Genomic DNA, 12,819 nt, shown 5'->3' on the forward strand with positions numbered 1-12,819 from the left:
GAAAAGGTGCAGAAAAGGACGACCAAAATGATATAGCAGATGGAGGGAAGGTTGTTGCAATCAGGACTCTTTCAGTTTAGAGAAAAGGCGAGTCCGTGGTCATAGAATCATAGAATTGTAGAGTTGAAAGGCAACCTAAGGATAATCTAGTCCAACCCCCTGCAATGCAGGAATATTCAGCTTTCCCATACAGGGATCGAACCTGCAACCTTGGCATTACCAGCGCCATGCTTTAACCAACTGAACTAGAAGTTTATAAAATTGCGCACAGCATAGTGAAAGTGGATAGAGAAAAATGTTTCTCCCTCCTAACTCTGGAATTTGTGGGCATCCAATGTAGCTGAATATAGGAGAATTCAGGACAGATGAAAGAAAGGACTTCTTCATGCAGTTAATAGTTAATCTGTGGAACTCACTTCCACAGGAGGCAACAATGGCCACCAGCCTGGATGGTTTTAAAAGAAGATTGGGCAAATCTATGGAGAAGGCTAGCAACAGCTACTAGTCATGATGTCTAGGCTCTGAATTCACAATGGAGGTAGTAGTGCTTTCTGAAAACCTGTTGCTTGAAACCACAAGAAGGGAGAGGGCTCTTGTGCTTGGGCCCTGCTTGTGACTTTCCTACAGGCATGTGGTTGACTCTTCTTATGTTATGAGAGGTAGCTGTATTCCACTAACCCTGGTGCTGCAAATGGCTTAGACAAGGGGATTTCACTTAGGTCAGGTGGATAAGGAATAAGCAATATAAACACCTCTTTCCCCAGCACCGTGGCTATATCAAAGGATGGCAAACCTTTAGCCCCGTTGGACTCCCATCATTCCTTACTATTGGCCATGCTGACTGGGACTGGAGTGGATGGACCTATTAAAGTCCAATCCACTCCATCTGTTCACAGGGAAAGAAACAAGTCCTTCTTGTCCTGTTTCAGTGCAGATTTTAAAGGGATAATTGGAATATTGCAATGTTCTGTTTGTGGGGCTACCCTTGGGGTAAGTCTGGAGACTGGTGGGGGCAAACTGTTGCTTGTGGGATTTGCACTAGCTGCTAATCTGCTACCATGGCAAATTCTAGATGTTGGTACCAACATATCAGATGGCTCAGGGCCAGGTTTCTTGAGAGACCACCATATTATACACCATGTAGATTGCAGTAATCTATAGGGGAGTCTCTCCTACAAGTGCCAAAGATTGCAAAAGTCCTCTCTGCAGTAACTCAGAGCAGAGCTTTTAGTGTTTAGTGGGGCTGCCCCTGTTCTGTGGAACAAGATCTCTGCTGTCACTTTATGGAAACGGTTGAAGACATTTTTGTTCCAACAGGCTTTCCCACCTGGATAAGTGGGTCTCTCCCACGAGTGTCCCCTGGTTACGATTTTGGTCTTGCTTTGAAGGCATTTGTCATCGTTGTTGTTTTAATTGTTTGCAGTTACCTTATGTGTAAAATTGCCTTACGGCAGTGGTTTGGAAGGTGCTTAATAAATTAATTGTTGCAATCATCATCATCATCATCATCCTTACAGAAACACCAAGGTGAAGGAGTTGTTGCTGCTGTTTTTAAAGTACTTGCCAGGCAACCTGAGCACTATACACATGTCTCTGTCTGGTGAAGCTCCAAAACAGCTCATCCAGACACTCAGCAGTCTCAACATGCTACTTTCAATCTAGATTGATTCTAGATCCTGCTGTCCAGAAGGGTGGGTGGGGTTACTTGACACACACTTGAAACCCCTCCACTTGGTTAGGTTATTGCACCTATCTCTTCCCACACCTACCCCAGATCAAGGGAAAAGGAACAGGTGATTGTGATCATGATATACACCAGGCATTCCCAAACTCGGCCCTCCAGATGTTTTGGGACTACAACTCCCATCATCCCTAGATAACAGGACCAGTGGTCAGAGATGATGGGAATTGTAGTACTGAAACATCTGGAGGACCGAGTTTGGAATGCCTGATATACACCCACCTTCAGCATATGCTGTTGGGCTGGTATAGATACACACACACACCCCTTGTTAGGACTGCCTCCATTTGCCACCGCAGGTGTAAGATGTTCGTGGCCGGTGTGGGGAGAAACCAAGGAAATGAACACAAGAGATTGGTATTGGGTTGAATTAGGCCACAGTTTTATTATTACAGATGTGAGTAGGCTTGGCTAAGGCATTGGGCATGTATCCAGCACCAGGCAGCCCACGTGATGCCTGATAGGAACCTTGTGGGGTCAACTCTGCAGACTCTCCCCCGACATGGATTTGAGTGCCACAACCTGGCACAAGCTTCCATTGGGAGAGGTGTTTTGACCTATTGGTCCTCCTGGACCCCTTTAATGGGGTGCCCATGGGACTAAAGATCCAGCCCAATGCCTTATCTTCCAAAGTTGTGATAGTTGCTATGAAGTAGGTGAAAACCTGCAAGCCAGCCAATTTGCTTGCAGGAGAAAATCCCTCCCTGGCCCCGAACATGGCAGCCAAGTAAACCCTAGCAAGATCCTTATGCCAACCTGCCTGCTCTCCCGCTGAGTGGGCCCCTAGCAGACTGGGTGGGTGGATAGAAAATCTCTTGGCGGTCAGCAAAGAAGGCAGCTTGCACATGGTCACCCTCTTAAATATGGAAGGGGCAGCAGGGCCCTGCCCCCCTTCCCCTTTCCCTGATTGGCCTTGCAGGCAAGGCCTGCCCCAGATGTGGGCCCAGCATGGCTGAAGGAGGGTGGTGCCAAGTGACAATCCCATCCCCTGGCCATGTGGAAGATGGTGCCCCCTGGGGACCAGCTGCAGCTGTGCTGTGCCAAAAATGCTGCCCCCTCCCCATTCCCCAGGTGAGTGGGCACTGCTTTCAAATGCAACACGCTGTACAGCAGAATCAATCAGCAATGAGCTTGTATGTTCAAAATGAAACTAGTTTGTGAAAAAGCACTTTATCAAGTATATAAAATGGGGACAGTCCAGACTGTGTGTGGACTCAGTAGAAAGAGCCGGATCTCAGTGTGCATTGAACACAGAATATAAAGTTGTGTGTGCACTTTCTGAAACAACCCACAGACCAAAATGCAGGCATGCTTTGAAATTCACATTTCTGAATTTTGCATTGCCGTTTTCCAGCCAAGTAACTTGTACGGAAATGCAGTGAACATACAAAAATCCAATATGTTTTGCCGGAAATGGCTTTACAAATGAAATGTGTATGTTAGCCAAAATGCATACAAAAATGTGTATACTAGGAGAAATTTGCACTAAAATGCCCTTGAATTTTCATAAGGACTTCTTATAACTAACTAACTAACTAACTAACTAACTAACTAACTAACTTAATGTGGAAATGATAGTAACTGGAAAAAATGAAACACTGAAATGGAAATGGACAGATTCACCCAGTCTTACCACTGGCCATGCTGACTGGGGTTGATGGTCGTCAAATGACAAAGTTTCCCTATCTTCTGGGTTGGAGTAACCAAAAACAAAATGCAACAACTTGGGAGACAGGATCACAGATCTCCAACATCACAACTTTCTTTTTTCGCTGTGATGGCCTTTGACTTTCCTCTGTGCAGATAAGCTCTGCTGACCGGTTCAACTTGCCTTTCCTGCTTTTTTTTATCTCCCTCCTCTCACTCTTCTGCTTCAGCTTCTGCCACTGATTCTGGACTTCTCTCTGACGCAGACCTTCCCAGCTCACTAAGCCCTGTTACCATTTCAGCTTCCGACACCTCCTCTTCCCAGTCCCAGCTCCCTCTTCTCCCTCACCGTTGTCCCACCACCAATCCCCTCTGAGCTCTGAGCCCTATTTCCTTGGGGGTTCCCCAGCTGGTTCCTTCCACCATTCCTCTGTGTCCAACCAGTCCGTGATGGTTAGGATTGTGCTATGAATCAACGCTTTCTGGCACTTGGCAATTGGTTCATTTTATTCACTAGATAGGGAAGGAAACAAGAGATCACACTCAATAAGGGTGGGGGGGAACCTGTGACCCTTCAGTTGTTGCTGGCCCACAATCCCAGGCCACTGGCCATGCTGCCCGGGGCTAATGGGAGCAGTATTGTGAAACACCCAGAGGGTATCAGGTTGGGGGAAGGCTGACCGAAAGGAGCCGCCCTCACCATCTTGCATGGCTCATCAATATCTCAGAATTGGGATTTCATCATAAGCAGGAGGTGGCGTGTATGTTGTCTGTTTGAAAGAGAGTTGATTGATTTATCATCTGATTTGCTAGTGATATTGAGTGATAAACACACACACACACACAAAATCTCACTGTTTTAATAAAAATAAAAAGTCTAAAGTTCCACCAGGAACTCTTGAGCTTCTCTACTCTCTCTCTCTCTCCTTTCTCCTCTCCAGGGAAACCTCCCCAGGCAAAGTCGCAGAGCTGGTGCCAAAGCTATGCAAAGCAGACTCATGCCTGGCTGGTGCCAGGCCAGCAAGGGAGGGAAGCAAGCTCCTCTCCCAGCATATATTGCTGGGATCCAGCCATGCTCATTGCACACACCACCCTTGGCATGTGCACACCAAGCTGGGGAGTGGGGTGGATCCAGTTAGGTAGGAAAACTGGGAGCGCTCCCTCCAAAAATCCTTAGCTGACCCCTCTTCCTGACAAAAAATCCCAGGATATAATCCAGTAGGAACGTTTCTTGCACAAACTCTGTTGAAATGGACCTGTTTAGATGGGGCTTGCATTCAGGAAGTGTACAGAAGAAGGATTGTCCCCATGGACTTTGCAAAATGCTAGGGTGCCTTTATTGCGGCAAGGCGAGGATTTCCAGACCTGTTAAAGGTGCAAAGCTCAATGAGCTTACTTGTAAGTAAATCCCATTGAGGTCTGTGGGACTTGGTTATAAGGGAACATGCTTAGGATGGCAGAAAAATTTGTCTTGAGCCAAGGTGCAAAGGAGAAATTAAGAACTGGCCATGGTAGGATCATGCCTCAGTGATAGATCACATGCTTTCCATGCAGAAGGTCTCGGGTTCGATCCCTGGCTTCTCCAAGTAGGGTTAAGCAGGATTCTGAGGTGCTGCTACCAGTCAGTGCAGACAGTACTGAACTAGATAGGCCATTGGCCTGACTTTGGAATAAGGAAGCTTCATGTTTTTCTAACTGCTCTGTTTGTTTGACTCAGTATTCAGTTTCCAAAAATAGATTTTAGGTAGGTTATTTGAGACTGAAACATATATATTCCAGGCATGGAGGGAACAGCCTTCCACTGTATATTGATCCCACCTGGTATTCAAAGACATAATGTCTCCTAACACAGAAGATCCATTTAGCTCCTTAGGAACTCAATGCACATTAGCACTCAAATGACCAATACACAGATTTATTTATGTCTTTAATTTTCTGCAAATTTAGACTTGAGTGTTGGCACTACTTTCCCCGCTGTCATGGTGGTACAATTAATTTAGCAGATTTTTTTTTAATTAACTGCCAAATTAGGTCTCTCTCTCTCACACACACACACACACACACACAAGCACACATCATGCAGCTGTTAAAGAGGATTAATCATTTCTGCATCTGGCATTTTGGTCCAGATTTGGCCAGGCTTTCACGGAACCCCGGGGGGCATTGAGCTGAGCTAGAAATGACAAGAGATTCTCACCAAATGCAAATATTATCCTGGCGTTTATACCCATCTGGTAGCCTGGAGTCAGGCAAGACTGGACATTTCATGAAGCTTCATGCTTTTCGCATCTCACAACAGAGGTGGGAGATTGCCTCAGCTGTAGGTGCTGGTTCAGAAATGAATGCGGTGCTTAGAAGCATTCTAGGTATACATGTTTCCCTTGGGAAATCTTTGCTTTAGCTTAGAAGGAAAGTGGTGTTCTGCCCCAAGACCCCAAATAAACTCTGTGGTGGTCCAAAAATAACTTTGTGCAGGGGCCAGTCAATTTTAAGAGCCCAGATGCCTCAACACATGGAGAAGAAAGGTTAGAAATATAGACTAGAATTGGTCAGTTTCACCTCTTTCCCTTCTGCAAGCTATGTTTTTTCATTTTGTCATCAAATCAGTTTTCTTGAAGGTGAAGGGAGTGAGGGATGATGGGGGACAGCATCTCAGGTCCTACAACTTAGAGTAGCTTCCCAGAAAGTTTTGTTGCTGCAGATTGTGTCCGTCCATCCGTCGTCCCCCCCGTCCCCCCGGTTTTCAGCTGGGATTTAATCACACCTGCAAATTCAGGTTGCACAGTTTTAGTTGTTTGGGAGGTCTTGCGCAAGAAGCACGCCAAGTTGGACATTTGGTGACAAGGAAAAGGATGGAGAAATGCCTTGGGAAGTATGTAGACAGTGTTTGATGCAACTTCATCTAACCTCTCCACAAACAAATCGGAAGGAATGCTAATTGAAATAGCCCCCATCATCCAATCTCCCTGCAAACAAATCAAGGTGCATGCTCAATAAACAGGTCACCTGGAAACACCCTGGGCTGACAAATAGGGGGCCAGGCAATGTTCTTCTGGAGTGGGCAGGTTTGGTCAAGCCGTTTATGGCACCTGCCATAAGATCTGGCAATGGCCACTAATTTAGAGGACTTTTCGAAAGGGGGTCAGACCAAAAATTCATGGAAAATGGGTCGTTCAATGGCTACTAGTCATGATGGCATCGCCCAGTTTCAGAGGGCTATTGCCTTTGATTTCTGCTTCTGGGCTCCTCACAGGCACCCATTTGGTCACTGGAAGAAGCAGGATGCTGGGCTAAATGGACCTTTAGTCGAATCAGTCTTCTTGCATTCTTATGTTCTCCCACACAAACTCAGCTGGAAAGAATAGAGGTGGCGGGGTTGCTTTTGGATGTTTCAGTTGTTTCAACATTTGTGTGTTTGTTGCCCTGGGCTCCTTTGGGAGAAAAGGCAGAATAAATTTAAATAATAATAACAGTAATAGTAATAGTAACATAGTAGTAGTAGTTGTAGTAGTGATTGTTGTTGTTGTTGTTGTTGTTGTTGTTGTTGTTGTTACTAAGCTACCCTTTACCTTATGGTTCCGGAGCAGATTACAACATTACATACATACATAATATTGAAAAGCAACTCAAAATTACAGAAATAAGGTTATCAATAATAACAACAATTTTTAAATTCAATTTCTATAGCACCCTTCATCCGAGGATCACAGGGCAGTTTACAATATAAAAACGCAAAAAACAAACAAACCACACAATGTAGTAGCAAACGAAAACAACAAACCCCCACCCACACGGAGACAAATTATTTATGAAATTAATAAGACAACCAAATGCAGGTTGTAACCAAACAGAAATATGCGAGCAAAAAGAATTATGCATCACGATGAAAATTTGATCTACGCAATAAATAAAACAGAGCAACAACCACAACTGCAGCAACAAGCTCCCCCCCCCCCGCCACTGCCGCCCATTTCAATGAATGCTGATCTTTGTGTCCCTTGCCCTCAAAGGTGCCTTTCTGGGATTGCGATCTGAATTACGGCAGGATCTAACCTGCTTCTTTGATATGCTTTCCCCCTTCCAAAGCTCTCTCATTTCTGTCTGGGTGCTGCTCCCCATCACCGCCACTATTCAAACAGGAGCAGGAGTGAGATACACACTCATTTCCAGCAACACATCTGCGGGGGAACCACAGTGATGGAAAGGCAGCACCGTGCAATGTTTTGCCCCTTCGTTACCAGTGCAGGACGGGGCACATCACCCACGTAGCGTTAAGCAAAGTCCTTCTGAGTGCATAACTATATGTTTGCTCCCTTCGCTTCCATCATGGTCCATGACAGAGTTCATGGTATGTAGGTGTGCAGGCATTTGTTCCCTATATTTGTACTGTGCCTTATCAAGTTAAGATCCCGCTGAGGCAGCTTCAGGCACGGTACCAGTTTTCCTTGGCATTTCAAAATGCTAGCAGGTGTGCCATACCTCTTGGGGCATGCTGGGCCTCTGGGCGCAGCTCTGCGTGTGCAGCACTGGCCACTGTTTATCACCGATCCTCCCTGGAGACATTTGTGTACTTCCATGCATATGCAGCATATATGCAGCATATTCATAGGCCTATTGCTCCTGTAGTCAATGGCATGTTTTGTTAACAGCTTGTTCACCTGGTTTTCTACCCATTGTTTCCTGCAAGGGCTCGTGCCCTGATAATCCAGCGAGGTGTTAATGGGAGTGCACCCTAGTCGGATCCCATTCATCTCAACACAGTACTTACCCGGAGGCACATTCCCAGTCAATTGCACTGATACTTGTTGCAATCTGCGGTGTGTTTCTGACATAGTGGGAGAATGCACATTTCTGCATGCAGGATGCACTCAGGATCTACCAATGGCATATCCAGGAGACAGGAAAGGTAGGTCTCCTCTAGAGATTCCGGAGATCTGTTACTAGTCACAGCAGACAATACTGCACTAGAGCTATAAGTAGTCTGAAGAGGTCTGCGGCATTGGTGTTGTTTGTCCATGCAAAGTTTTATTTACACGGTTGTTGTTTCCAAAATGCTATCTGCCGGATTCAGTGAGTTGTGCAAAAGCCAGCTGTAAAAGCACCTGATCGTAATCTTGCAGCCTCCCACTTTTTTTGCACCCTCCTCTCCTTGTCTCCACTACCTTGCCCTGCTTGTTGCGTTTTGCTTGTTGAGTCTTGTCCTGGATTGATCTGATGGGGGCAGTGGCAGAGGGTTTCGGTATGCAGGTATTGGGGAAGGGCTGTTAAGTCACCCAGGGACTCGAATATTCTGCAGACCAACAAAGAGACAACTTGGTTCATACCTTTGCCACCAACCAGCTCCTGAGTCCATCGACAGGTGCTTCTACTCCTTTCCACAGAAGCAGCCTTTTCCAAACCAGTGCCCTCCAGATGTTTTGAACTCTATTTTGCATCAGCTCTGGCTTATGGAAGATGTAGTCCAAAACATCCAGAGGGCAGTATTTTGCAGAAGACTGCTCTGAAGGTTAGAGCCTGGAATTTGAGTTGGGTCACCAACAGCAAGGCACCAGAGCAAACTGCCACAAAGACCGTCACACCTTTTTTGTGGATTTGAATTGATCAAGTTAAGTTAATCAGTCTCCTTTATTGGCATAGAAAAAGTGTGTCGTATATATGGATCAGAACACAACACAGTTAACAAAACGGAGTAGCAGATACTTTAGGATAAAACTGTCCAGACATTGTGACGTATGAAAATGGCTCCTGGGACCTCTGGTGACGTAGTTTCATAGCCAATGGCATCTCCAGGAGACTGCTTTCTCTTCAAATGGAATTGATCATATATTTGAAGCCAATCTTGGCTGAAAACATTATGGTCTAGTACACATGAGACTTGAAACTTTGTTCTGTATGGGGCAGATGCAGCCCAGATTTTCACCTAATCTGCTTCCCTCTGCCATGTTATTATTTTTATTTTTATTCTGGGTTTTCAAAACATTGCTCATGTTGTCTAAGGCTGTTGGGAAGTAGAGACCAACAACAACAACAACTGGACAGGACTGGGCTGCAAGGATGATGTGAACTAACATTTTATACTGCTCTGATGATGTGGGGGAGGTTTATGTATATTTCTGTCAGTGCGCTATTCAGATTTTTATTTTAATGTGGTTTGAGTGCATTGGATGGTTAATTGCCGTAAGTGTCACTGAGTGTCATTTCTGTGATGCAAAAACATACTATGAATATCAATAAATTAGATCATATTTTCTCACCAAGGCTGGAGTAGTGAGTAGGGTGTTGGGTTATGTCCTTTGGCAAGCCAGATTCACACCCCTCCTTCTCCTTAAAACCCATTTGGGCAAGTCCTTCGACAGCCGCTATCAGCTCAGTGGAACTTACATAGCAGGTTTGTTGCATCAGTCCTTGAGATAAGAGTCGTGGAATATTTTGTTCCCCAGAGTGTTCTGCCAAAGGGATAAATAGTAATTAGTTTGGTATCTCCCAGTTAGGATGACCCATTTCATATGTGAGAATGAGATTTCTTCAAAGGTGATAAAAGGCAGGGGCGGATTTAGGGCAGTGCAAGCTCTACAGGGGCACTGGACACACAGCCAAGGTGGGCACCTTCTCAAAGATCCGATAAGTGCTTGCCCAGCTTCCGGAAGAGGGCATGAGGACTCATGCCTCCTTCTCAAAGCTGGGCAAGTGCATACAGGTTTTGGGAAGGAGAAGGGAGGGCTCTAGGACTCTGCCAGAGCCTTGTGGCTTATTCCCAAAGGCTGGTGCCTCACACAGGGTGGCAAATTAACAGAGTCCATCCTTGTAAAGGACCTCTGAAGGTCTTGCACTGGAGGCTGGTGCATTGGAGCAAACAGGGTGCTGTTCCCACCAACCTCAGCACCCCTTCTGTGGGAGATGTCCAGAAAACTGTAACAATGCATATTCTTGCTAGTTAGCACGTGAAGGGGTTAAAACCATAGAGTTGTATTGCTGATAGACAGACTCAGACCATAGAAACGTAATTGGTAGAGAAGGCTCTGTGTGATGTCATTTCCCCTCCTCTCCTGGGAGGAAGAAGCAAAGAAATGTTTCCTTTTCCTTCTCTCTTCCTCTCTCTCTCTTCAGCCAACCAGGCCTCTGCTTACTCCCGCATCAGGCACATGCCTGAAGCTCTTTTTGCTGTAAAGACAAGTATTTCGCCTGCATTTACTCTTAATGCTGCTGCTGCTGCTAAGGACGAATGCTTGACTGTGAGCAAAGTTTATGTTTTAAGCTAACTTTGCTCCTGCGTTTTACATCCCACACTGCCTGCCTTCTTACGTGCAACGAGTCCAAGGGGTGGCACTTCCTGTCAGCTTCCTCTTCCTCAATCTCACTGTTACCCTTTTACAACTCAGCAGGGAGGAAGATGAGGCTGAAATTAGAATTAGAGTTGGCTCTGACTGCTGTTAGCTCTGGCGCCACCTACTGTTGGCCTCCCTGCCTTCCACCCTACCAGTTCTGATGGGCACCAGACACCACTGCACCTCAATGGCAGGAGGCAAAATGAGAAGGGTCGCCTTGCCACTGCCACGCCACCAGCCACGCTGGATCCACCAAGCTCTCACCAGAAATCTCTCTGACATCTCACAGGAAATAGACACCCATGTCAGTGCTGCTGCTTCAGTGGAGGTGACAGGATGGGCAGAGAGGTCATGTGGTTGTTGGCTTGGGGGCTTCTGCTGCCCAAAGTGGCTGCTTCACCCTGCCTCATGGGGGGAGGGTTGTAGGCAGCCCTGCACAGCCCTAAAAGCACTTTTCTGGAAGGTTGTTTTTTAAAAAAATAAAAGGAATCAAACAAACAAGCAAATAGATAAATAAATGAGGTTCTTTAGATATCTAGGTCCTGAGCTGTGATGGGCTTTAATAGATAAATGCAGCCTTTAGCTGAGGACCTACACACTTGTTCTTTTGTTAAAATAACAGTCTTGACTAATCTTATGTTCTCTCTCTCTCTCTCTCTCCCTCCCTCCCTCCCTTTTCATTTCATTTATAGGAAATGAACGAAATGGACTGGATTTCAGCAGACAGGTAAATTCCCTTCATGCTGATGCATAGTGCCACATACCATTGCATTGCTGATATTTTGTTTTTTCATGTGACCCAAATCTCAAAGGAGCATGGAGGAGAGACGAGATGTTAATTGTGTGCTTTACATCTGAATTAGTTAATACCTGTTGTCTATGTTCACAATGCATTGCAGTGGTTGGATTCGATGACCGTTGGGGGTCACTTCCAACTCTGTTATTCTGTTATTCTATTAAATGGATCAAGGTATAGTGTGAATGTGGCCTTAGGCTTGATGGCATCCAAAGACCCTTCCAGCTTTTCAATCCCACAGTTCCAAGCTTTCCACCCACAGAGAGTGAACGCCGGCCAAGCTTTGCTTCGCCGTGTCTGGAGGGTAAACTAAGTTGATCCCAATCTCGGATTTTTTCCACCTGAGCATCTTTCAAGATGTGAGCAAGTTCATCAGACAGGAGTCTGGCTGGGATTCATCATCAATGAAGCTTTTGTTAACTTTCCTTCGAGTTGCCATCTCGGCATGTATCAATGCGTTGACTCATGCACATCTCAGAGATAAGCAGCTGTTTATTAGGAAACACACCTGCAAATGGCCATGATGCGTTTGACAGATGTCGTTAACAGGAAAGCATCTGCAAGAGATATTCTTGATAAAGCCCAGGGCTAAAGTTAACCAGCAGAAGACCCATATGATTTATCTGTTGATGGGATGTGCCATTTTCAGATATTTCAGACATTCTAGCATCTTAGAGCTGTCCAATCAGCATGAAGGGGGAGCTTTTGGGCCACTACAAAGATCTGTTTTCACTCTTTGTAATGATTGGAGCCAATCAAGGTGAAAGGAGATGAGTCAGCCACTGAGGAACGACTCCTAGTGTCACTCTGGAGAAGGTGCATGGGAGAAACACTGGGGAGGAGTTGTTCTGTATGCTCCAAAGCGAAGTATTTAGGAACACTGAATAGACATCAATTTCAAGAGAATGGTGGGCAAGTTCTGTTACGTACAATGGCACTTCACAGAAAACGTAACTTAAGTCACTACCTGCTAAAGCTATCCCAGAGTATTCAACTTGCTGCTGGTACTGGCAACACTTGCAAAATGTATGAAGGCATGAGGAAAGCCTTTGGATGAACAGTCAGGAAAACTGCACTGCTAGAAACCTTGTATGGAGAGATCAACACAGACAACAGCAAACAGTTGAAGCAATGAACAGAGCACTATCAAGAACTGTGTTAGTAGGAAAACATGGTCACTGACATAGCAGCTAGCAGCGTCCAGACTCTGCATGTCTGGGAAAGCTGGATGTCCTGCCTTCCCTTGATGAGAACACCATCAACTCCTAGGCATGTGGTAAAGACCAATATGAAGGTCTGCTAGGCTTGCG

At 45.6% G+C, this 12,819-nt stretch overlaps 1 protein-coding gene across 2 annotated transcripts in view; it reads left to right on the top strand.

Moving 5' to 3' along the window:
- The window catches only part of POU2F3 (POU class 2 homeobox 3), an 86,119-nt gene that overhangs the window by 28,585 nt on the left and 44,715 nt on the right, over positions 1–12,819 (top strand). For both annotated transcript variants that reach the window (XM_033172374.1, XM_033172376.1), the window contains one exon: positions 11,406–11,440. In XM_033172374.1, the coding sequence (XP_033028265.1) occupies positions 11,406–11,440 (35 nt within the window). The remainder of the gene's footprint in view (positions 1–11,405; positions 11,441–12,819) is intronic.

The sequence above is a fragment of the Lacerta agilis genome, chromosome 15, assembly GCF_009819535.1.
Source record: "Lacerta agilis isolate rLacAgi1 chromosome 15, rLacAgi1.pri, whole genome shotgun sequence".
NCBI lineage: Eukaryota > Metazoa > Chordata > Lepidosauria > Squamata > Lacertidae > Lacerta > Lacerta agilis.